Genomic DNA, 25435 nt, shown 5'->3' with positions numbered 1-25435 from the left:
GGCGGGCTTCCCGGAAATCCTGGAGGGGCGTGAAGCCGCGGGCCCGACTCCAAGATGGTAGCCGAACGCCTTGGACCGGCGGGGCCGCGGGGGCTCAGTGCGCAGGCGCGCAGGTGAGTTGGGGCGTCCCGTCGAGGGGGCCCAGCAGGTGAGGGGCGCGGCTCCCCGCTCGACTCCCTCGGAGCTCCCTGCCCCGCGATGGGGCACAGCCCGAGCCTCTCCGCGGGGCTTCGCGAGGCCTCGTTCCCGGCTCCGCCGGGTGTCCTTGCCCGAATCCCCTCGTCGCGGTGGGCGCCCCTCCCCCGCAGTCAGCGCCCCGGTGCGGCTTTCCCACTCCGTTGACGAGCCCGGCCTTTCCGAATGTGGCCGCTGGAAGGGGAGGGGGCGGAGATGCCGCTGGGGAATTCTGGGAATTGAAGTCCGCCCATCTTCAACTTGCCCCGTTGAGAAACGCTGCTCCAGGCCAGGGGTCTCTAAACTGGGCCCCTTTAAGATGTGTGGACTTCAACTCCCAGAACTCCTCTGCCAGCAGCCGAAATCCACGTGTCTTAAAGGGGCCACGTTTAGAACTCTCCTGCTCCAGGCTGTGCTATCACTGCTGCAAAAATATGGGAATGGCTAGTAGGCATGGTGCTCACTTTATTATTATCATCATTATTATTATTATTATTATTATTATTATTATTATTATTATTATTATTATTATTATTAAACTTTTATTCATAAAACATGAAGCTCAGTCAACTGAACACTCAAACTGACTGGCACTAATGATTGACACAGGTTGCTGCCGGCGTCCTAGGTATCAACCAGGTATCTCCTTAAAATGTAAGATGTTCCGAGTAGCGCAGTTTTTTGTAGCTTTGCTGGAGTTATTGCAGGAAGCTGCAATTTTTTGATGTATTTTGCAAAGTTTTTGGACATAGTTCCCAGTGCCCTGATGATGATACCATGATCATCATCATCACCTTCAATTCAATTTTCAAGTCCCTGCCCTTCATTTGGCAGGGTTCTTTGGGGAGTGGTTTGCCATTGCCTACTACTTGGGGCTGAGAGGGAGTGACTGGCCCAAGGCCTTTATATAGGACTATGAAGCACGCCATGGCCCAGTTTCTGGCTTGAGGCTCTGACCATGACACCAAAGCATTGCACCCTATAAATCTTACACCACATTAAACTAAGTTCTGTCCAGGCTGCCATTGTAATTTTTATCCTCCCCATAATCTTTAAAATGTTGACTGTTCTTGTTTTGGTCTCGCTGAATCAGTCTTGATCCTGGTGACTGGCTGGATTGGTCCCTGCAGTTTTCTTTGTGATGGTTTTTTGGAAGTGGTTTGCCTTTGCCTCCTTCCTAGGGTTGTGAGTCACTGGCCCAGGACCGCTCAGCTGGCTCTGCGCCTAAAATGGGACGGTCTCTGATTTCTAGTCTGGTGGGTGCTTTTAACTATTACTCCAAAGTGGCCCTCTCACTTTAGAGAGATTTAGATTTATTTATTTATTTATTAAAATAAAATAAAAATATTTTATTGCCTCATTTGTACACGTCCCAGAATGTTGTGTCTATTTACACTTCAGCAAATACCCCAGTTTCCAATCTGGCCTATAAGTAATTCTTTGAGGCATAACATCTTGAGAAACATAGCAATTTGCTAGACTTAACAGCCCTCCATTAAAGCTAAAGAATGACAATCATGAAATTCAAGAGTGAACTTCCTTTGGCAGGGGATTGGACATTTCCAGCCCTAGGATTCTGTATTTCTTTTAATTACAGATTTCAAATGATAAAGATGCAGCATTTTCTTTAAAATTGTCCTTGGAGTGCATTTTTTGCATAAGCTCAGAGACTGAGTAGGTAACCTTGACCTTTCCAGATCTTTCTGATAACAGCTCTCCTGGCCTGGTTGGGTAGCAGTAGAGAAGAGGATTTCAAACTTTTTCAGGCGTTGGAACCTGTTAATTAAAAAGAAAACCCCAGAGCCCTGATCAAGAAGAAGCTAAGCTCTAAAAAGCGGGTAGTGCCTGACTGAACTATTTTTTTTTTTGCTCTTAGTTTCTTAAGTTTTTTTTAGAAGTCCGTGGAGTATAGTTTGAAACAACTCTCACCTGGGAACAAGAAGCTGCTTGCCTTTTATCTTGGTTCTAGTCCTACCACAGGCACGAAAGCGTCTGGGTGATTTGGGACCAGTGTCTGTCTCACTGTGGAAAATAGGAGGAAGAAACTGGATATGTTTGCCACTTTGAGTTACTTATAAAAGTAATAAAGGAATAAATACTTAAAACAAACAGGGAGCAAACTTCACCTTCACCAGCATTGATGATGTTGCCTTGTTGGGTAATGAGACTGCTGCAAAAAAACAGCCAAGGGTTTCACACACGATCTTTGAATGCCAAATTCATAGAATCCTAGGATTTTCATTATTGCGTGTGTCTCCTAATACAATCCTGTATCCAGGGCAGAGGTCCTCAGACAAATGGCGTGCCCGGTAATGCTAATACCCTACACTCCCTTTAAAAAAAAATATATAAAGACGTTCTGCAGACAAAGCATTTGCTGAACTCCGGCCTCTGTTCCTGTCTCTTTCCTTGTTTCATCAGGTGCCGCAGTTACTGACCAGCTTCAGGCGGGGGTGAAAGTGTGGCAGCCACCATGGATTTCTCCAAGTTCCTGGCTGATGATTTTGAGGTCAAGGCCTGGGTGAACGGGGCCTTCCGGGCTGTGCAGCAGGAAGCCCCTGGCAAAGTAGATGCTCACGCAGCTACCCTGGTGATGAAGTTGCAGCTTTTTATCCAGGAGGTCAACAATGCCGTGGAAGGTGATGCTGCTGTCCTTGAGGGGAATTCGCTTGGGAAGTTTCAAGGACCACTCCTGGTCTGTGCGCTGGAAGCAGCTGCTCTGGGCAACAGCCCAGGTTATTTTTGCATTGCAGATTGCAGATGTTTCTACAAGCCATATGTGAAGCTATTTGCTAATGTTGCTATACCAACATTACACAGTTTAATCAAGACATGTTGTACAGCGGTTAATGTAATGTAAATATACGGTAATATAAAGACAATTACCTGTCTAAGATGGTATAGGTTCTCCTGCTTGAGCAGTGGGCTGGACTAGAAGACCTCCAAGGTCCCTTCCAGCTTCTGTTCTATTCTATTCTGTTCTGTTCTATTCTATTCTATTCTATTCTATTCTATTCTATTCTATTCTATTCTATTCTATTCTATTCTATTCTATTTATCATTATTCTAATCTGTTCTGTTCTATTCCTATTCCTATTCCTATTCCTATTCCTATTCCTATTCCTATTCCTATTGTTCTGTTCTGTTCCATTCCATTCCATTCCATATTTTTTATCCTGTTCTGTTCTGTTCCTATTCCTGTTGTTCTGTTCTGTTCCACTCCATTCTATTCCATATTTTTTATTCTATTCTATTCTATTCTATTCTATTCTATTCTATTCTATTCTATTCTATTCTATTCTATTCTATTCTATTCTATTCTATTCTATTCTATTCTGTAGTTCTATTCTACTCTGTAATTCTATTCTACTGTTCTATTCTACTGTTCTGTTCTATTATTCTATTCTAGTCTGTTCTGTTCTAGTCTGTTCTATTCTATTCTACTATTCTGTTCTGTTCTACTGTTCTATATAGATATTATATAACATAGATATGTATTTAAAATTTTATGTTAAAATATAAATATTTGTGAGGCTGCCTTTTAAAAAAAAGTGGTTAGCCTAAGTTTGTTTTTCTGCTTTTGGCAAGGGTTTCCCCACTTACATATTTTGAAGAAGGTTTTCTCCACTCTTTTACAAGAAACTTACTTTTGAGGTATCTGAATTGAGGAACACAAGTTCAAAATGTAAAGCAACATTTATATTGTCATCTTTGACACATAGTGAAAGTGAGAAGCGAGTGAATTTTAGTAATAAGATAAATATTTTTATAGTCTGTAATAATGGATTTTATTGCTAGGTTGAATGAATAATAACAGGGTCCTCCTCACCCTGAATAGGGATATAATTCCTTTGCTTCTTTGTGCCAGTAGCCCTTAAAAAAGCTGTCTTAACTTAATGCCATTCTCTCCATTTATCAACCTCCTTGGTTGGGAAAATAGTTTTTGGGAAGGGGAAATTGTCATCCAGTGTGGTGACATAACTTTCCAGAAAGTTATGGAGTTTATGGAGTTTTCACACTCAGGTTACTTCAGGTTACTTCGAGGTAAAGATAAAGTAATAGCAGAGTTTCATTGAATGGTTAATTAAAAACATGATGATGACGATGATGATGATAATGGAGGAGGAGGAGAATATAGGAATAATAGCAATAGCACTTAGACTTATATACTGATTCATAGTGCTTTACAGCACTCTCTAAGTGGCTTACGGAGTCAGCCTGTTGCCCCCAACAATCTGGGTCCTCATTTTACCCACCTCGGAAGGATGGAAGGCGGATCAACCTTGAGCCGGTGAGAATCAAACTGCCAAACTGCTGGCAGCCGGCAGTCAGTAGAATTAGCCCCTGCAATACTGCATTTTAACTACTGCGCCACTGCTGCACCTACTATAGGAAAGTAGGCAGGAATGGACACTTATTGAAACTCTGCATATTCTTAACTATTGATCAGTGGTGGCCTATCTCACGCATTGATTTTTAACTGACCGATCAAATATTTGTGAGCCTCTTGTCTCTATGCTGAACAGGTGTTACCGCTTTCTGCCACATAACCACCCCACCTTTTCCTCATGGACACCCCTCTGCTCTCCTGACACAGTTCCAGCCTTTCCAGAGGGGCAGCCTCTGTCTCTTGTGTTCTGGGAAGTTGCAGCTGTGCCTGACCTCCTCCTTATTTTACTACAGAGACAAGCCACCAGGCTCTCCAGAGCATGCCCAGAGTTCTGCGGGAAGTGGAAGCCTTGAAACAGGAGGCGGCGTTCCTGAAGGAGCAGATGGTCCTGGTGAGGGAAGACATTAAGAAGCTGGAGGAGGACACCGCACAGTCCATGCAGGTACCTGAGGCTTCTCTCCAGGGTGATGGGTTGGACGGACACCTTCTCTTCCTGGACACCTGTGGCGGAATGGATAAAAATGAGCATCCCTTAAAGAAATACAACGTTAAAAATTGATATTTTATTCAGACAGCAGCACAAATGTTTTAAAATTTATACTGAAATAGTCACTGAAATGAGTTTAACTGGTCTCTTACATTGCTACCCTACAAGCTACCTAGCAGTTAAGCCAAGATATTTATTTCTGTTTTTCATTTGAAGAAAATAGCTCGGTTTAGACTACATAAAATCTTGCATCAGGAAGGGGAGATTTTGGAGATCTTCTAGTACTGTGCTGAGTGTAGGACTTGCTAAAGCATTTCTGACAAATGACTTTTCTGGCTTGTCCATATCCTCCAGTGAGGCAGAACACAGCACTTCTGAGGCATCCCATTTCATATCTAAGCTGAATCAGCTTTCATTGATTTTGGTCCTGTCTCTGGGGAAAACTCCGTTACCCTTTAGCTGCCTGAAGACTGCTGAAGACCGTTAAACTCTCCTGCAGGCTAAATATTCCCACTTTCTCTCAACCCCTCAGAGGATTTTGTTTGGTCCCTGTACCACTGTTTCTCAACCTTGGCAGCTTTAAGCTGTCTGAACCTCAACTCCCAGAATTCCCCAGCCAGCTATGGGAATTCTAGAAGTTGGGGTCCACACACAGCTTAAAGTTGCCACGGTTGAGAAACACTGCCCTACACCATCCAGATAGCATTGCTCAGCCTCCTGGTTGTTGCGGCGGTGAGTAAGGAGACGAAGTGGACCCGCAATCCTGCATGGGGTTGTTGGAGCTGCTGCCGCGAGGCCAGGCAATTGTCAGCACGTTGATGGCCTGGCTGCGGGGCCCTCTGTCAGCCCGTGTGGGGCAGCTCCGCACCCCCCGCCTCGCTTCATGACCGCAGCAAGCAGACAGAATGGGCGGGCAGCCAGCTACTCAGCCTCTTAAGTAGAGCCTTCTTTTGGGGTAGGGATTTGTTGCAGGTGTGAAAATCGGGCTAGGGCTTATTTTCCAGGTAGGTCCTATTTTTGGAGAAACCCGGTGTGCCCTCTGTGTTTTCAGATCTTATAAACAGGGAGCAAACCCCCACTCCTGGCACCGGGGACGGTGGATAACTGGCAACTAGTCCGGGAATGACACGTGCGCCAGTGAACAGCCCGGCTCCGAGAGCACCCAGGATTCCTCAGGTCAGCCTTGAGCTACGGAGGTTCTCTTCTCTCGCTTTCAGGTCTTAGTCAAGCTCGACCACGTGAAATCCCGGATGCAGCTGGCTGTGGATTCACTCCAAGAAGCAGACAAGTGGAGCACTCTCAGTGCAGACATTGAAGAGACATTTAAAACACAGGTATTTCAATGTTTACAGCTCCAAACAATGTCCTGCCACTGTTGCTTTATTAGAATGCCTCCAGGCTGCTCAGAGAATGGATCAGGTCAATCAGTTAATTTGTGACGATAGAAACCTAGCATTGGAAGGGATCTTAGAGGTTATCTAATTCAACCATTTCTTTAGTCTGGCATCCACCAGAGTATCTCTGACAGCTGATCATCTCATTTCTGTTTCAAAACCTCCAACAAAAGATAGTTCGCTAGTTCTTGTTCCGTTGACTGACAGCTCATAGAGTCACAAAGTTCCTCCTGAGGTCTAGCCTGAACCTTCTTCCTTATTGTTGTTCCTGCCTTCTAGGACTATGGAGAATAATTGCATTTATTCCATCATTCAAAGCTGGAAGTGTAATGAACTGCGATGGGTTTCAGAAATCAGAAATACAATATGACAGACCCAACCTTGGTGGTTTGGCAGCCGGGCGGGGGGGGGGGGCGGGGAACCAGGTTGCATGAGCGGCAAATAGGCCGCAGCCCGGCTGTGGGCTGCAGCCCGGGGGTTGGGAACCCCTGCAATATAAGGTACTCCCTGACTTACGACCATTCTGTTAGCAGCCATTCGAAGTTATGACAGTGCTGAATGAATGGCGGTTAAAACTGGCCTCTGGAGTTCCAGCCACTCCAGCCCCTCTGTGGTCACGTGGTCTCAGTTTGGGTGCTTGTCCACAGGTTGCAGCGCCCCCAGCCACACGGTCACCATTTGCAACTTTCCCTGCCAGAAAGTCAGTGGGGAAGCTAGCAGGGAAGGTTGCAGGTTGGTGGGGTAGGTCTTCCTCCCCCCCCCCTTGCACTTCCTCCAGCCCTCTGCGCCTGCACTGCGCCTGCCACTCGTTTGTTGCTTTCTTTGCTGCCTATCTCGCCGTGGGGCTACCCTAGGAGGCTTGCAGTGATAGAAAGGGGCAAATGAAAGCAGTCACTTCCCCCCAATGGTCAGAGGCCCTGACCTTTCCTCGGTTTCCCCGGAGCAGCCCTTGCCGGAGCAGCCATTGGGCCTGACTGGGGGGCTGGGGGGGCTCCTGCAGTATTGTCTGAAAATATTATACAGTGCCGAAGAGCAGCTGGGGAACTGCTGCTTCTGCCTTTCTGCCCCCAAATGGACAAGAAGCCGGAAGAGACGAATTTATGCTCCGATCACTGACTATTCCGATTCCCTCCTCCCCCCACACCCTGCCCTGAGCCCCCCCTCCCCCCCGCCTGCCCCGATTCCTGTCTTGGTTTCCTCTGCAATCTTTGGTCTCTTGGAACCCTCCCTTGGTGATGCTTGTGAAGGTGCTTGAATTGAGACCCATCTCATGTCCCGTAGGTCACTCTGGGAGGCCATACAGTTAAAGAAACAGGAACATCAAATGAATAAATCAAAATTGCACAAAAACAAGGCCGCTAAAGAGTATAAATGTAGCAAAAAAGAGGGGGAGGTTTAGGATCTGCATTGATTCCCTATGTTCTGCCCTTTTTCTCAACGTGAAAATTTATTGATTTTTTCCCCCTTTGATTTTTAAATTAAAATCTTCCTTTCACTCTGCAGTTTTCTGCTTCCCTTTATAAAATTATTTTTACTGGACATTTTAAGAAAACATGAAGTAGAAATAGGAAAGTTGTTTTTCCTTCTCTGTAAACTATTCCATGTCACCATTACGGTTTTATTTTGATTGATCCAAAAACTTCAAATAAAGCTCTGATGCTGTAAATATTCCATTAAAACAGAGGTCCCCAAACCTTTTGGGCACGGGGGGGGGGCGTTCCATGGTGAGAGGTTTTTCTGTGGACCGGGAGTGGCGGGGGACGTGGCTTTGTATGCTGCCTGCATCCCGCGGAGGGGGCTTTGCTTGTTTGTGTGGACCGGTTGCTGGCATGCCGCAGCCCAGTAACAGTCCACAGACTGGGGGTTGGAGACCCCTGCATTAAAATACAGGTAGTCCTCGACTTACTGCAGTTCATTTAGTGACCATTCAAAGTTACAACACCCTTGAAAAAAGTGACTTACGACTGTTTTTCCCACTTACGACCGTTGCAACATCCCCTGGGTCACGTGATCAGAATTCGGATGCTTGGCAACTGGCTTGTATTTATGATGGTTGTCGTGCCCCGGGATCACGTGATCCCCTTTTGCGACCTTCTGAGGAGCAAAGTCCATGGGGAAGCCGGATTCATTTAATATCTGTGCTACTAACTTAACAACTGCAGTGATTCACTTAATAACTATGGCAAGAAAGGTCACAAAATGGAGCAAAATTCACTTAATAACTGTCTCGCTTAGCAGTAGAAATTTGAGGCTCAATTGTGCTCGTAAGTCGAGGACTGCCGGTGTTAAAGGGACATTTGCCTGGGAATTGTGACTACAAGATGGTTGACACATTATTTCAATTTATGTCCTCCGGGTTTCTAGTTCAACTCCTGAAATATTTTTTTTCATAACTATATTTTTATGTGTTTATTTTTTGGTTGCCCTTGGCTCTAAGGCGAATAAGAGAAGGCCACCTTCTCTGCTCCTCTGGAGAAAGGGTATCCAGCAATGGTTCGGGAAGGGTTAGGGTTAGGGTCTTGCTTGGGAACTGACCAGGCTGCCTCCTTCCCCTGTCTGGGCCAGGACATCTCTCTCATCTCCAGCAAGCTGACCAGCATGCAGAGCAGCCTGGCTGTGCTGGTGGACACTCCGGACTACTCGGAGAAGTGTGTGCACCTGGAGGCGCTCAAGAACCGCCTGGAAGCCTTGGCCAGCCCCCAGATCGTCTCTGCCTTCAGCACGCAGTCCGTTGGTAAGGGGGACGGGATGCCCATGGGGAGGGGGAGGGGGCTCGAAGGCAGAGAGGCCTTGTGGCCTTTCCCTGCAAACAAAGCCCGGAAGTGCTTGCCAGGGAGCGGGATCGTGGCTTATGGTTAGGAGAGGTTCAGATTGGGTTCCAACGTTTCGTCACGAAAGGACCTTGGCCCTGGGCTGAATAAAGATCACTGGCTTAAGCCAGCTCAGCTGAAAGGGTCCCCTGGAGTGTCCGAAAGAAGCGCAGGTTGTGGGTCTTGCAGTTCTTTGCAAAAAGAAGCGGAGCGCCTGTGTGAGGTCTCTGGGTCGTGGAGAAAGCCCTACCCGAGACAGGCATTGACAGGAACATTTGGACATCTTAATGTTGAACTGCTGTGTTCAGTTAATGATGGCTGCTAAAAAAGTCATCCAATCAGATTGGTCCCATGATGGCCCACCGTAGGACCATCACGAACCATAATACGGAGGCCGCATTATGGTCGTAAGCGGAGAACTATCTGCAAGTCCGGGTGGTGGGTGGGGTTGGGGGTTGGGATTCAGCAGCCAAGAGCATTGATTCATCTGGGGGAGGGCAGGAAAGAGAGGCCGTCTCCCGCTGCCTTCCTTTGGGCGATGCAGCTCAGGTGCTGCCATCCGACTGGAGCGCCCTCGTGTGGCCCTCTTGGGGGCAAAGGGGCAGCTGGAAACTCCAACAGTCTGTTCTCTAGCATCCCCTCAGTACTTTCCCCAAACTCCAGAGACGCCCAGGGGCCACCGAGGCTTGAACCCTCAAACCCTGGCTCTTTTCTGGTTCTGCCACACGAGGTGATTCGGTCACAGCTCTCAATCCCTGAGCAGAACAGGGATGCTCCCCTCTGGGTATTGTCTGTGGCGGAGAGTGGTCCTTTGGGGCCACAGGATGCTGGCGAGGGGCTTTAGAGCTGCTGAAGAGGGAACGGACCGCGGAGCGCCAGCTGCAGAGTTGGAGGCCGGGGAGAGGCCTTTTCGTGAATGGGCAGTTTCAGACTTAAACATCTTAAAGGGGTCCTGTGGTTTTCGAAGGTCTGATTTTGGGATGTGTTTTTCCAGGCCTGCTGGGGGTGTGAATTTGTCCCGAGTGTTTCCGGTGGGGCGAGGCTTGAAGCTCTGCCCTTGGATTGCCTTCGGTCATTACCGTGGGATCTCTTGGAGTTATGCCACTGGGCCGCCAGGTGGGGGCAGCCTTACGCCAAGCACTGGCTGTGACTGGCCCTGCCTGGAGTTCGGCTCTCCTCTCCCTCCATTAAAGGGGTGGCCAGGATGGCAAATGACTGCAGCCTTTGTCAGGGGCTTGGACCCCTATTTGTGGGAGCCGTTTATTCATTTATTTGCCCCCGGCCTTTGTTATTCTACCCTCCAAAGCGAAGAGGATACCCCGGCAGAGGTCTTGCTCTCAGGGGCTTTGGACGTAAGAAATGTGGTTTGGAGGGAGGGCGTAGAAGGGGCAGGCAAAGCAGAGCTTGCTTTCTCCTCTCCTCTGTGCAGATGCTCCCCGTGAACCTCCAGGGCTTATTCCCCACCTCGGAGGAGGGACGCTGCAGTGGGTCTGCTGGGGGCAGGAGCCTGGGCGGGTAGAGGCATCGGGACTGGAGTCGAACAGAAGCTGAACCTGCTTTTGTCCGAGACAGACTGAGGGAGGAAATTGTGCTTTCAGATCAGGCCCGGCTGTTTGTGAAAGTCTTCACGGAAATTGACCGGATGCCCCAGCTGCTGGCTTACTACTACAAGTGCCACAAGGTATTGGGGTCCTCGCGGCCGGTGAAGCGGACTTCCCATCTTTATTCAGCCCCCACATTTGGGCTATAGGAGAGGGAAAGGTGGGCACCGTTTCTGAAAGTGCCCCTGGCTGGTGACAATTGTGATGCCTTCGAGAGCCACGGGTTGGCCTAGTAGTCCACCACTTCAGTCCACACAGGAGAATGGGGTGCTGGGGTGCTTCATGCCAGCGGACCTGGGCTGTAGGCGGGAGTAGCATTCAGGCCTGTTCAGAAGTCTGTCGTTGTGATGGACCTTCAAGCCCGGTTGCTCTCCTGCTCAGTTCCGCCGAGAGCCACCAGGGGTCCTCCCAGGCCTGTGTGGGCACTCGCACTCGCTGGTCCAAATTGGGCACCTCTTCCTTTTAAGCCCTAAAAGTGCGTAAGTTTGGAAAGTAGGCGAAGCAGATTGAGAAACCTGTCTCCTTCCTCCTTCCTTCTCAGACCTTGAGTCTTGCCACGCACTTTGGGCCTTTGCCGTTTCATAACTTAAGCAACACTCCTGGCGAGGCGAGGGCTGTGTTCTGGGCAGCCCAGCCTGGCCAGGGTGGGGCTGCAGGAGAAGTCTCAGGTGCTGCTCCAGGCAGCTGGAAGCTTCTGGAATCCTTGGCTGCCCAAGAGCTGCTCGGATGTGTTCACAGACCCCCAGGGGGTTTATGTGTCAGTCAGAGGTTGTAATGTGGATGATGGACATGGTTTATCAGCTTCTCCTCAAAGTCTTTAGGCCTTCAGCCCTTATGGCCACCCTGTGACACGGCCAACGGGGAGGTTGAATGAGCTCAGGCCTGGAGTTTGTCTGGCAGTGGAGTCACTTTCCTCCAGTTCCCCCCCTCGCTTTCTATACTTATTGGCAAGAACCAGCATCCTCTCAGGGCCACCCCGAATGCCCCTATCCTGGTGATGCTCCTGACCCTCTCCCTCGCTCCCAGGTGCAGCTAATGGCAGCGTGGCAGGATCTGTGCCAGTCGGACCTACTCCTGGAGCGACAATTGGCAGAGCTCTACGAAGTGCTGCTGGGGACGTGGCACTCGCAGCTGCAATGGGCCACGCAGGTACAGCTGGGAGGGGAGGGGTCCGTGGGGCCCAGAGCCTCATATGCTGGTGCTCAGGAGGAGCCCGGCCTCTCCGCGCCCAGGCAGAGGAGGCCCACCCCACCCCCAGGCTGCCCTGCAGCTGTATCTCTTCCTTCATCTACTTGAAATGTGGCCAGGTTGCTCAGTCAACCTGACGAAGACCTGCAAAGCTCCAGATTCTGGCCTCACCTGATGTTGTGCCCCCATCACCCCGAGGGTTTCCTTAACAACCATTGTAGCTCAACTGGATTTAGTGCCTCGGGAACTTTCCTTGCAAGATTAAACCGTTTACGTCTCTTTACATAAAAAGGGCTTGACGTAAACTGATTATTGGCAAACCGCTTGCCTTATGTCCCCCATTCCCCAAACAGATGCCATCAATCTCAGGTTGCAGAAACTTGGAAGTGTGATACAGAATTAGATATCCTTGTAACCATCTCCCGATATATAGTTTTAGGCAGGTTTCTGCCCAGAGCTGAAGCCTCATTAAATTAATACTTGATTATTATTGGCAGCGTATGATCCATAAACGCTTATGCAGTAATAACTCTGCTGTTCTTTGAGATGCCAAAGACGCTGCCACATCAGGGCATCGAACTGGGGCAGTTGTGAGGTACAGTCATTGTTGCTTGTCCAAGATCACAGGCGGTAATCTCTCTGGATCCCTGCATGTCTTGGAAGTGCTCAGTTGAATCTTTGGCACCTCACTGCAAATGGCCCGATGCCTCGCTTTAACCTCGCGTGAGCTTTCTTGTCTCTTTGCCCTCTGACTCTGCTGCCTTTGCTGCTGCCTGGCTCAGCTGCCGTGAGCAGAACTGGCGGGCAGAGACCCAACGTAGACACCCCGGGGGTGGCAGAGGAGCCGTGTGTCCCTGGCCTGTCCCAAAATGCAGCTGGGGATCTGTTGCCTCTCCCACCCCCGGCAGCAGAAAGGAACTGGGTTTCCTGCTGGCAAACTGGTTTGCTGGAGTTTGGGGAAGCAGCGGCCAGTTTGGTAGGTGAGGTCTTGAGGCTTTCACCCGTGAAGGAGAGAACTGATGCTTATCTCTGGGGAGGCCTGGAAAGAGCCGGCCTGCCATCTTGGCCTGACAGACTGAGCTGCCTCTGGGCCATTTCCCAAGAGCCCCCCTCGGTCTCCCTGTGGCTGACGAGGCAGACTCGCCTGCGAATCAAGCCAGGAAGGCGCGAAGCAGCTCCTTCTGACAAAAAAGCGGAAATTCTTTGGTGCAGGATTTAAATGCAACTCATCCCTGGGACAGGAACGGGGGGGGGGGGGGCTCCCTGCTGGCTTGGGATGTGGCCACCTCTGTTTCTCCAGCTGTTTCCTTCTGCCAGAGCTTCTCTCTTCACCCCTCCCCCCATCTCAAAAGGGTCCTCAAACATGGAGGATTATTTTCTGAGGGACAGACTGTTCACCTGGAGGGTCTGCAGGGAGTGGGGGGCGGGAAACTCCCACTTCTCTCACACCACATCTTAACACTGACAACTCAGTCTGCTTCCCTCCCCCCAATACAATCTAAACCTGCATTTAGCTACCGTTAAGTCCAGGCTTGTGGGTAGAAATTGGCTCTGCACCTACTAGTATTTTTCATTAATCATGGGAAAAACCGAAGCATTGTAAAAATGCTAGATGGGATATAATGATTGTTCAAATTTCTTGTCAGGGATTTGAACAGGAATATGGCTAAATATAAATGCCAGGGGGGGTTGATGTAGTGCTGCAGGGGGCCCTGGAAATCACCTTGCGGGAGGCATCCAGCAAGCATTAGGGCAGTGTTCCTCTTAACCTCAGCAACTTGAAGATGTGTGGACTTCAGTTCCCAGAATCCCCACAGCCATGGAAGTCCACGCATCTTAAAGGTTGCCAAGGTTGAGAAACGCGGCATTAGGGCAACCGCAGGTGCAGAGGAAGCTGCATTGAGCTCAGGAGGGTGTGAAGAAGAGGCTCAGGCTGGCTCCCCCCCCGGGGTCAATGGGGGCATAAAGGGGAGGGGAGGGAAACACTGGGAGGCTGGCAAGATTCTGTTACCCCAAAAAGGGTAGCTCTAGTTGTTCTCTATTGTCACTTTCCTGGCCCATCTTTCCTGTAGTGCTGACAAATTCATTACATATTTTAAAGATTAATGATGAAAGAAACATTGACATTAAAAGTGGAATTTTTGAAATTAGGTAGGGCTTTTGGTAGTCTGTTGGCACACCTAGCACATTTTTGCCTGTTTGTCAAGCCTTTTCTGTTTGCCGTGAAGCTCAGTGTAGAAATCTTAAGTTTCACTTCAAAATTTGTTAATTTCAAAAAAAAGGAGTTAGTAGCTTCAGAACAAGGATATTCTGGGATCAGTGTGGAAATGTACAGTGGGCTTATCAATTTTTATCATCTATCTTGCTGACAAGTCACCCTGAAGCATCGGCCTAACGGGTTTTTAATGGTAAAATCAGTCTGCCTGGTTCATGGAATTTTACAAGGTCCAAAGTCTGCAATAAACACCCTTAAATTTCTGTGATTCAGAGGCACCCTTGCAGTCAATCGGGAAAAGTCATGGAACTGCAGAAGCGTTTTTCATTACTGTTTTCAGTACAGCACAGGTAGGATCAAGAGGCTTTTAAGCCTCTGATCAGATCCCTCCTTGAAACGATCCAGTGTAAAATCCTCCCTAAAATGTGCCCAGGTCTTTCTCTTCCTGCAACCAAAGCAGTTGGGCCCAGAAGCGCTACGGGGCAAAGTAGGGGGGTTCAGGGTGCATGGCCTTCTCCTCGTACAGAGCCCAAATGCCCATGTGCCTCTTTTTTTTAACCTTTAATTATAATAATGTAAGACTCAGAGCAAAATGCAGGAAAGAATCCAAGCTTCATTAAAGCAATTCCTGTTGTCTCAAGTTAGTGGGTGTCCATCTTTATGCCGCAGTTCTGAAAATTAATATCTGAAATACACAAGTCAATACGTAGAGAAGAGTCCAGTGATAAGAATGACATCCATTGCTCCCCCCTGTTGTGGAATTGGGCCTGCTGCCTGCAAACCCCATCCTTTACCCATATCTTTCGTGAACTAGAGACTTGGGGCCTGGTGTATTAGCTGCAGTTTGGCCATCTGGTGCCCGGCTCATTCGGAGAGGGAGCAGAAGAGACTTGGGCCAGCACTGCCTGCTTTAGGGGGATCCTCTTTTGGCAGGAAGTGAGTTGCAAGAAAATCATAATCATAACAGTAAAGTTGGAAGGGACCTTGGAAGTCATCCAGTCCAACCCCCTGCTCAAGCAGGAAACCCTATACCATTTCAAACAAATGGCTGTCCAATCTGTTCTTAAAAATTTCCAGTGTTGGAGCATTCACAGCTTCTGGAGGCAGGTTGTTCCACAGGTCTAATTGTTCTCACTGTCAAGAAGTTTCTCCTTAGTTCTAGGTTGCTTCTCTCCTTGACTTGTTTCCATCCGTTGCTTCTTGTCTCGCCTTCAGGCGCTTTGGAGACTAGCTTGACTCCCTCTCCTTTGTGGCAGCCCCTGAGATATTGGAAGGCTGCTATCATGTCCCCCCTAGTCCTTCTCTTCATTAAACTAGACATTCCCAATTCCAGCAGCCGTTCCTGATATGTTTTAGCCTCCAGTCCCCCGATCCTCTTTGTTGCTCTTCTCTGCACTCTTTCCAGAGTCTCAACATCTTTTTTACACCGTGGTGACCAAAACCGGATGCAGTATTCCAGGTGCGGCCTTAGCAAGGCTTGGGCAGGAGCCTTCCCGTAGTTCTGAGAGGTGTCTCAGCATTGGATTATGTTTTCCAACAGCATAATTGGGCATTGGCCGTGCTTAAAAATGCACAGGAGGAAAAGAGGAGCACAGACCCAACGGTTCCCCCTTCCTCTCTACTTGGCGTGTCTTCAGAGTAGATTTAAATTGAAGGCTGCTTTAAGATCCAATCTTGGCCCACGAGGAGAATATACATTTTAAGAGAGATGTTAGAGGCTTGGCACCTCTTTGGGTGTTGCCGACTGATCCATTTTTAAGGCATGGCGTTTGCCCAGTTTCCTTTTGAGAGAAGCTTCTTCCCCCTTTCCTTGCAAGACTTCCTGATTTATGAGCCCTGCGTGGAGCCTGCAACCCTCTCCTGATCTGGGGCAGGGCTCTGGAGCCTTGGCTTCCGTGGGCCAAAGGGAGTCCCGGGCCGGTTCCTCTGCCTGACCTGAGGTGGGATTCGTCTCGGTTCAGGGGCTCCGGCCAAGCCGCCTGGCCTGCTCCTACCTCCCTTCCTCCCACAGGTTTTCCAGAACCCGCACCAGGTGGTGACTGTCCTGCTGCTCCAGGTGCTGGGTGCGCTGATGCCCTCCCTGCCCACCTGCCTCAGTGCTGCCATGGACCGTTGCAGCCCCGAAAGCAAGCTGAGCCAACTCCTGGGGCTGTACGGCACCACCGTCTACTTTGCACATGGGCTGGAAGCCGCGATGCTGCCCAGCCTGGGTAAGTCCTTGGCGCTTGGACACCCTGCCCAAATGTCCAGGGGCATGGCTTTTTTTTTCCTTTCCCTGCAGGGAAGTTTCATAGGAGCACCGTTTGGCTAGTATTGCGTTGACGGTCTTTATTACAATTGTTACATAATACTTGTACCGAGCTTTGTTTGACTTGAGTGAGCAGTATTGACACAGTGCTTAAAGTGTTTGCCAAAGCAGAACAATTTGCATTCTATTGTGAGTAAATACTGCCTAGCACTTTTGATTTCTGTAAAGGTGAGCCAGTGCTCAGCCTCTTTCTCCCACCCCCACCCTGGAGGCCTGGGGCGATTCCTCTGTGCTGCCCCTCTTCTCACGCGAATTCTCTTCTCGGAGGTCAGGTGGGAAATGCCCCACTTGGGGGGAGAGCTGCCCTCTTGGCTGTGCCCCCTCCCCCCCAAGCATCCGAAAGAAATGTGAGCTCCTCCAGGCAGGCCTTTCCTGGAGGAGGCAGAGTCGCTGTCTTGTTGTACAGGGTGGGGGCGATGTCTCAGGTTCTCCCTCTCCCCATTAATTAAATAAAGACCCGACACAGCAGTAAATGTACAGTGGGGTGGAAGGATTTGATTTTAAATACACTTTTTCCAGAGTAAACACTTAAAGCACTTTCTTTGTTTCTTTAGCAACTGCCCCTTATTCCAAAAAAAAAAAGGAGGGCTTGGCAGCCCCTGCCCTGCTTTGTGGCCTCATCCTTCCTTCCTGCACAGCGTCCAACTCGAGAGTCTGGGGAAGGGTCCTTGGAGAGTTTGGGGAGCAAGGAGGCATCTTCTGTGTTTGCAGGAGAGTTTGCCAGCCCTCTCGTCAGTCTTGAGAATTTTATGGGTCTTTTAATTTCTCCTCTTGCCCCAGATTTAGTTTCAGAGTTAAAATAACTGGCAAAGGTGGGGGAGATGCAGGCCATGTGTGGAGGCCCCCCCTCGTGGCCCTCCCCCTCCTGTGATGCCACTCTTGTGCTTGTAGGGGAGTGCAACCTGGTGAAGGTGGCGGAACTGGTGGGGGCCGTCTTCAGCCCTTACAAGCCCTTCCAGCTGCAGTACCGGGCCCTGGAGGAGGACAATCTCCTCATCCAGATGAGCGCCATCCCTCTGGTAAGAGCCCTCCCCGGGAATCCTGTGCTCATCACGGACCGTGGTTGGTCGAGAGTCTGGCTTCGTGGCATCTGAAGTGATGTCCAGAAGTTCAGACTCCGAATCCTTCCGAAAGGGGAGAGGCTTCCCTCTCCGCCTTCCTTGCCAGGGACCCGCTCTGGGTGAAAAGGGGGCTGCTGTGCTCGGCTTCCCTTTGGCTGGTAAAAACTCTCCTTATTGTTGGTTCTGTGTTGTGGACTTGGAAGGGAAGGGGAGGCTCACAAGCACCCACAACCGAGTGCCTTTTGTAAGCTAAAGTGCCCATCACAGACAAGAAAGTCTGCCCAAGACAGGAGTGTCCCAGAGGCTTGTTCAGGGCGAAAGCCCCCAAGCAGAGCTCACCCTGCGAGAGTTTCTTCTTCACGGGGGGGGGGGGGGGGTGTCTGTCTTCTTCTGGAGGATGGGCCTGGAAGCTTCTTTTTTTGAGGGGGGGGGAAGGAGAGCTTATCTTCTCTTTCTAAAGAAAACTTAAATTTAGGAAGTGCAAAGAAAATCTGCCTCTCAGCCGCGCTCCCCCCCCCCCCAGGCTTCAGACAGATGGCCGGGTGCTGCCATTGTTATTTTGGGAGGACCACCGTGACTGTGACAGGCTGTACTGAGTTTCCCACAGGGTGGGGGGGGCGTTGGGATTTCTTATTTTGTCCTCTTGTTTGCTGCCTCTTTGTGACCCTGTTAAACCCTCTTGCTTTAGGGAGGGTTTTCCAGCTCAAAAGGTCATTTCTGGCATTGAGACCTGGTGCTCTCAGGCAACAGAAACTGCAAAACAATCCTGGGGGGGGGGTGTCTTGGAACCCAGATTTCCCCCTAGAAATTGGACCTGTTTTGCAGGTAAAGCCTCAGAGCAGCCCCCTCCCCCAGGCGTTGAAAGCTTCTTCAGTGCCCCAGCTGGGCAGAAGGTCCTCTGGGCACGGGCAGAGAGCCAGAGAAGGCCTTTCAGAGGGCCTAGCTGTCCTGCCGCTCCAGAGTGCTACTGGCTGTGAGCCGTGATCTTGTGTCCTGCGCAGGAACACGGGGAAGTGATGGACTGTGTCCAGGAGCTGAGCCATTCGGTGAACAAGCTCTTCGGCTTGGCCTTGGTGGCTGTGGACAACTGTCTCACGCTGACGGACGGGCTGGGCGTGGGTGGACTCCTTGCCGCCCTGCAAGCCCTTTTCAGCAAGTAAGTCCTTGGCCGCGAGGAAAACTCTTTGCATCCAGCCTCTGGGCCTGGGGAGGGGGGCTTTCTCCACCAGCTCAACACCCCCCCCGCCCCGCAAGGGTTGCCAGTGGAGAATTTGGCTCCAAGGAGAAAAGGCTGGTAGATGAGTGGGACTCCTTCTGCTCCCCGTGGCCACAGGAGGAAACGGCCAATACCGTCCGCTGCCCCTCGCCCAGCTTCCCAGCTCTTCCCTGCCAGGGGCTCTCCGATGCAGAAGAGAGGCAGGCTGGCCTGGGGAAAAGAATCGGCTTTGTCCCCTTGGATCTTCCTTTCCCACCCGGGCAACCCACAGCTGGCCTGGCAGCTCTCGGCCGCAGGGGCTCCAGCCGGCTCTTCTCTCTGACCCTTCCTTAGATACGTCTCGGACTTCAGTAACGCCCTGCAGTCAATCAGGAAGAAATGCCGGCTGGATGACCTGCCTTCAGATTCCCACTTCCAGGAAGACTGGACTGCTTTTCAGAATGCAATTCGGTGAGAAAAATGCCTTCTGCAAAAGGCAAACGGGGTGAAAGGGCGGCATTTCCGGAGAGCTCGGCATTGCTCCTTCACCTGAGCAAGATTTGGCCCCCTCCCGCCTTTTTCTCTGACTAGCCACAGCGATCTAGACTCAGCACCCAAATGTCCCTGCTGCATCTGGGGGGCAGGAGGAGGGGCATTTGTGCCCAAACAGTAATGGATTCCTCAAGAAAGGGAACCCATCCGTGCGCCGTAAACGCAGACAAGACCCAGGCTTCCTTTATGTAGAGGTAGGCCTTGACTTAATGACCACAATTAGGATTCGAATCTTGGCTGTTCAGCAAAGTGCTTGTCTCGGTGACTGCAGTCCTGGCACTCTCCGTTGTGCTCACTTAGTGGTCTCAGGGGTCATTAAACAGATGGAGTCCCAGCTAGGAGTGCGGAGTGTCTCAGGGGCTGAGGTAGACTTAAAATCTTCCTGGCTGAAATTCAAGTAGGGCTCTCAGTCCCTGAGCAGAGAGACATTTGACCTCTCGGGGCCTCCCCCACCCACCTGAGCCCCCCCCCGCACCTCTTGCTTCCCTCTGCTTGGGTTTTGGCTTCCTCTCACCTCTGGGCCAGCGGAGGGTGTGGCTTGTCAGAGGAGCTCAGCTCTGCTCATGAGGCACGGAAGGCAGCTCCTTTGGTGGGTGCAGCAACAGAGCTGAATTCTTCAGGATTTCAACCACATACCAGGGTGGGGGTGGCAGGACAGAGTTTTGCGACAACCAGACGTGTTTTGGAGTGCCCTTTCCAAGGTTGTCGTAATTCTGGACTGTCATTAAGTTGAGGATTGCCTGTCTTTGGGGTAATCGTGAGATTCCTGCTAGGAGACTCGGGGGACCTCTGGGGCCTTTCCATCCCAGCCTGTGGCTTCCCTCATGGGGGGGGGCTTTGGGGGCAGCGACTCCACCAGCATCTCTTTCCCTGCAGAATAATTACCACCTGTGGGGAGCTCCTGCGACAGTGTGGAGACCTCGAGCAGCAACTGGCCAACAGGTGGGTTTGCTGGGCTGCTGTTCGGAAAAGGGCGGGGCGGGGGCAGGCCCATCTCCCGCCAGCGCCCAGCACATACTCCCAGTTCTTCTTCCCCACTGAAGCTTCGACCCTCAGGGCTCAGGCCATTTTGTCTCCTGGTGCCGGTCGCAGGATCCTCTCCACAGCCGGGAAGTTTCTCTCGGAGACCTACCGTCCCTGCAGCCTGAGCGGCTTCCAGGAGCGCAGCCCGGAGAAGCAGAGCCACGTCAAGAACCCCTGGCAGGAGTACTGCTACTTGCAGCAGGACAGCCCGGCAGAGTACGCTGCCCTGCTGGAGACCCTCTACACGCTGAAGGTGGGCATGGCTGGGCAGGCAGAGGAGCAGCCTTGCTTACCCCCCCTCCCCAAAAGGCTTTCTGAGCGGGAGGGGCTGGAGGTGAGGGTCCCTCCCCGCGAGGGTTTGCTTTCCCCGTCACCTTGCTTGCTTTTCCCAGCGTGCAGGACTCCGGCAGGCCCTCTCTGCCTCTTTTCTCAAAACGGGTTGGCTACCCCAAGGGTGGTAAAGCAGAGGGCAAGGTCCCCCTCCTGAAAGGCTTGCGAAATGGAGGGCACCTGTGCCTGTGCTCAGGCTTCTCGGGAGACAGATTCTGGGCACTCCTCCTCTAGCCTTCGTGGGCCCCACCACACACGGGTCGAGCCTCAAGGAAACCACTTGCCTGGCCGCCTTCTCTGGCGTACGGTCTCCCAAGGCAGTTTGCAAGCAGCATCTCGGCCAAAACGTCCTGCCCCAGAGACCCGGTTGAGCCTCATCAGGACCAGGCCTGACCCTGCAGGAGAATTGCGATTCCCCCAAGCTTTGTTATCCACCTCCAGTTCTTGAACTAGGCTCCGGGCTGAGTGTCCGCCGCCGCCCATGGAGATGAAAAGGCTGGGTGGCCTTGGGCTGGGGGTGAAACGGCCCAGGACGCTGTGCAAGCCAGAGTCGTGGCAGTTGGAGCTTCAGGCAGCAGTCTCGCCTGGCCTGTGGCTTCACTGCGCTCCGAGGCCTGTGCCAGTTGCCCGGATGCCTCTCTCGTTCTCAGGGCTGCTGGGGATGTTTCCCCACCCGCCACCCCCATTGATTGACAGGGAAGGTCCCTTGCTGAGGGGGTTTTCGCAGCTGCTGTGGCGAGGGAGAGGACTCGTTCGGACAGTGCCGGGGAGCAAAAGGAGCCTGGCCTGACTGCCCCCTCCTTCCCCACTGCAGGAGAAAGGGACAAGCCACAATTTGCTCTCAGCGCCGCGTTCTGCCTTCACCCGCCTCAACCAGCTCGCTCACCAGCTGGCCTTCGACTCGGTGTTCCTTCGCATCAAGCAGCAGCTCCTCTTGGTAGCCAAGATGGAGGTGAGCGTCCTCTAGGTAGCCAGGTGGGCAAGGGCGTGGGGGTCCCCACAGACTCCTTGAATGAGGACTGAGGGAGAAGAAAAAGGGGAGGTCGCTCTGCGTGACAAGCCAGGCTCTGCCTTTCTGCTCATCCTTGCCCTAGAGCTGGAGCGCAAGTAGTGCAGGCGAGATCCTCACCGAAGACCTGCCCAACTTCAGCCTCACGCCGCTGGAGTACATCAGCAACGTAGGTGGATGGTTCACACACGCAACGCAGGAGCTGCTGGGTCTCCATGGCCTCCCGGTTCCACCTCTGGTCCCTCCCCGTCCTCAGCTCTCGGTCTGACAGAGGCCTGGTGTGGCAGAACTGGGCAGCCTGAAGGGGCCAGGAATTCCTTGGTCCCTGAGCTGTGGCCCCTCAGGGGCCCGGTCTGAGTCCCTCCTGGGTCCTGATGGATTCCTTTGGAGAACCGGAGCAGAGGAGCCTCTGAGGAGGGCTGGCCTCGATGGATGAGGCACTCCGGGTGCGGAGGGCCATTCTGGGAGGTTTGAGCCACGGAAAGGGGCCTCCGAGGGCAGAGGGACTGTGATGAGCCCGGGGCCACAGCGAGGCTTGGCTGAGCCCTTTTTGGCTCCAGGATGTGCCCTGGAGAGGAATGCGCTGGTCACAGCTGGAGCCGTGGGGCAATTGGCAGGGCTTCAGAGTGACCCCAGTGAGAGGCTGGGGCTGCCTGACCTGTTGCCCTCCTCCCTCCCCCTCAGATCGGCCAATACATCATGTCCCTCCCTCTTCATCTGGAGCCCTTCGTGACCCAGGAAGACGCAGCGCTGGAACTCGCACTGCATGCTGGGAAGCTGCCCTTTCCTCCAGAACCAGGTGGGAAGCTCCCCGGGAAGCGGCCTTTGCCCAAAGAGGCAGCCGCAGGATGGCTCACCTGGGCAGCGCCCCAGTTCCTCTCTCTAAAGGAAGAAGCCCAATGCAGCTGCGGGACAGTCACCACTAGTTCTCTTTCTGCCAGGTGACGAGGTCCCCGAGCTGGACAATATGGCGGACTATTGGCTAGGCTCCCTTGCCAGGGCCACGATGCAGACGTACTGCGAGGCCGTCCTACAGATCCCTGAGCTCACCCTGCATTCCACCAAGCAGCTGGCCACGGATATTGGTGAGGAAGGAGGATGTTTGGCCCGTGGGGGAGATACCCAGCTTAGGTCCTGCGTGTGGGTGGGGGGCCCAGAGGGTCACCCGACCTCCTCCCCCCCTGCTCAGGATCCAGGTTCCGGCATTCCTACCATTAGGCTGCCCGGCTTCCAGGGAGGCAGGCGCCTGGCTCACTGGCCCCACGGCCAGGGGACTCTTTCTGTTCTGCCTGCCCCTCTGGATCCCAGACCCGAGGGGTGCATTTATAAGAAAGGGAGAGCAGTGAAGAGTATCCTTGTGCCCACCCGGCCCTTTTCCCATCCAGTCCCTCAGTCCCCTGCCGGGTGTGGTGCTGCTCTGGCCATTTTTCCTGGCACTGCCCCTCTCTTGGCGATTGGGGAGCCGAGACGCGATGCTGCTCGTTTCTCTTGCAGATTACTTGATCAACGTGATGGATGCCTTGGGCCTGCAGCCTTCCAAGACCCTGCAGAACACAGTGACTCTCCTGAAGGCCAAGCCTGAAGATTACAAGCAGACGGCCAGAAATTTCCCCCGCCGCCTGGCTAGCAAAATTGCGGCCATGAGGGCCCTGGATTATTGAGCTGCTGATTTCTGGGCCCAGGAGTGGGCCCCATTGCTGCACCTGGCCAGACATATGCTGGAAGGGCCCCAGAGCGTGCCTGGCGTTCTCCCTGCCCCCCATGGTAGAATTCTCTCTTCCTTGTGAGAGAGGAAAGAGGCCAGAAAAAACTCGTGTATGTTCAGACAAGTTTTGTAAGTACTCAATAAATCCCTTTAAAAGGTGTCTCTTCCTGATAGCTGGTCGAAAAGAGCGTTTGCCGCCAGCCTGCCCCTCCTGGTGGAATCGGACCCGAGGGCAGGGAGATTGGAGGGAGAGTCCTGACCGGGGGCAAATGTCCCACGGAAGGTTGTGGGGAAGAGGGGCAGTTTCTCCCCTGCTGCTCATTTTCTGCTGGGGGCTGGCCAGCCTCGGAGCACGAGGTCTCCAGGGGCCCAGACGAGGGCCCCTTGTCGAGGGTGGAGAGCCTGGGCGTCCTCCAGGTGATGCAAGGAACCGGTCCGCAGGTGCAGCCAGGAGGCCGAGTGAACTCTGTACAGCCAAGCCGTTGCACTCCCTTCTTCACCTCCAAAGCCCCAGTTAACTCTTGCCTGGGCTGAATCTGGGACACGACGGAAGGCCGGCCTCTGCCCTCCTGGCTGCTTGTCTGCAAGGAGGTGAAGCCAGCGGCCAGCCCAGGCCGAGGAAAGGCCACCGGTGACACCCCCACCCCCGTGGCCAGAAGAGGCAGTTTGGGGAAAGGGCTGAACCAGACCTGGCCAGAGGCAGCTTTGGCCGGGGGGTGGTGGTGGAATTTGGGGACGACGACAAGCTTTGTGGGCTCAGAGCCAAGAAAAGAAACGGTGCTGTCCTCCCCGAGTCCTCCAGATGTAGCTTGGGCCTTCGCTGCTTCAAGGCTGGACCTGGCTGGGGGGGGAGGGGGCTGGCCCAGAGCCTGCGTTGCTCCTCGAAGTGCAGCTTGTGGGCCAAAGCCTCTTACCCCAGGGGGAGTGGCCCCAGCGCTGGAGGAGATGCTGCCCGAGCTGGATCCTGCTGCCCAGAACAGCTCCCTTGCCCGGCCCTTGTCCCCGCCTGCCAGGTTTATGAGCTCGGTCACAGCTCAGATCTGGGTGGGAGAGTGCGGTTGTCCAAGGCGGGTCCCTCCTTGGAGAGTCTCACCCCTGCAACCCCTCCCGGCTTCACTATCCTTCCACCCAGGGGTGCGAACTCCCTGCCTCCCAGGCTTGGGCAGAAGCTGCCAGTGGCCCTGTTGGCGGATGCTGGCAATCAACCTGCGAGGGGCGGGGGGGGGAGGCTGCTTGGCTGCTGATCATGACAGCTGTGCAGCAGCAAAAAGAGCCTCAAACCCCCCTCCTCCCCTTTTCTCGGTGTCTTCTCTGCATTGCCAGTCCAGCCGCTTTAGCCTCCCAAAGACATTTCTGTGCTTTCTATACACGATGCCCCTCATTTGTCCGCTTGGCTTTTTTTTATTTCTGGTAAACTTACTTCTTCATTATGTTTATTTCTTTTATTTTTGCTTCCTTACCTTTCCTCTAGGACAGGGGTGTCAAACTCAATTTCATTGAGGGCCGCATCAGCATTGCGGTTGCCCTCAGGGGGCCGGGTGGGTATGACCAGGGTGGGCGTGGCCTACTGGGTGGGCGTGGCCAGAGTGCGTATGGCCTACTGGGTGGGCGTGGCCAGATCTACATCATTCGCATCAAGGGTGCCTATGGGGGCCTGGGCAGGAGTGGGACAGATCTGGGGGTCTCTGGCAGGAGGAGGGTCTCTGGGCCAGGGCCAAGGCAGTGGGGGCTGTTCCCTCACTGTTTCCAGGATGGCTTCGCGGGCCGCATGAAACCACTTCGCGGGCCGGATCTGCCCCCCCCCCCCCCCGGGCCTTGTGTTTGACATGTCTGCTCTAGGAGCTCAAGGCAATGCGCAGGACCCTCCAATGTTCCTCACTGAAAGCTCTGTGGGGCAGACTTGACAGAGAAGAGCTGGGCCAAAATCACTAGGGTGACTCTTCTGTTGGGGGGAGCTTTGTTTCTGGGCCTACCCTCATCAGGGAGGGCATTG

At 52.5% G+C, this 25435-nt stretch overlaps 1 protein-coding gene across 2 annotated transcripts; it reads left to right on the top strand.

Annotated features, from left to right (window-relative positions):
* Positions 1-23602, top strand: COG7 (component of oligomeric golgi complex 7). 2 transcript variants are annotated; one of them, XM_083373125.1, is made up of 18 exons: positions 1-113; positions 2596-2813; positions 4858-5006; positions 6269-6385; positions 9011-9179; positions 10854-10936; positions 11883-12005; positions 16271-16469; positions 17459-17586; positions 18630-18784; positions 19178-19294; positions 20252-20317; positions 20468-20651; positions 21543-21680; positions 21823-21906; positions 22422-22536; positions 22679-22822; positions 23232-23602. In XM_083373125.1, exons 2-18 carry the CDS (start codon positions 2648-2650, stop codon positions 23396-23398), a joined length of 2304 nt encoding a protein of 767 aa, XP_083229251.1. In that variant the 5' UTR covers positions 1-113; positions 2596-2647; the 3' UTR covers positions 23399-23602. The 2 variants fall into 2 exon arrangements, with proteins under 2 accessions (XP_083229251.1, XP_083229252.1); XM_083373126.1 differs by lacking the exon at positions 1-113 and adding an exon at positions 1304-1430.
* Positions 23603-25435: the final 1833 nt, after the last annotated feature.

The sequence above is a fragment of the Vipera ursinii genome (assembly GCF_947247035.1).
Source record: "Vipera ursinii genome assembly, chromosome: 13".
NCBI lineage: Eukaryota > Metazoa > Chordata > Lepidosauria > Squamata > Viperidae > Vipera > Vipera ursinii.
Note: the sequence above shows the minus strand (reverse complement) of the source record. Positions and strands in the feature narration are given on the sequence as shown.

Excerpts from the sequence above, each read along its gene's own strand:
- COG7 (XM_083373125.1), top strand. The coding sequence starts at position 2,648 with ATGGATTTCTCCAAGTTCCTGGCTGATGATTTTGAGGTCAAGGCCTGG. Across the intron at positions 17,587-18,629 it reads AGATGAGCGCCATCCCTCTG|GAACACGGGGAAGTGATGGA; the intron begins GTAAGAGCCCTC and ends TGTCCTGCGCAG. Across the intron at positions 22,537-22,678 it reads GCCCTTTCCTCCAGAACCAG|GTGACGAGGTCCCCGAGCTG; the intron begins GTGGGAAGCTCC and ends TCTTTCTGCCAG.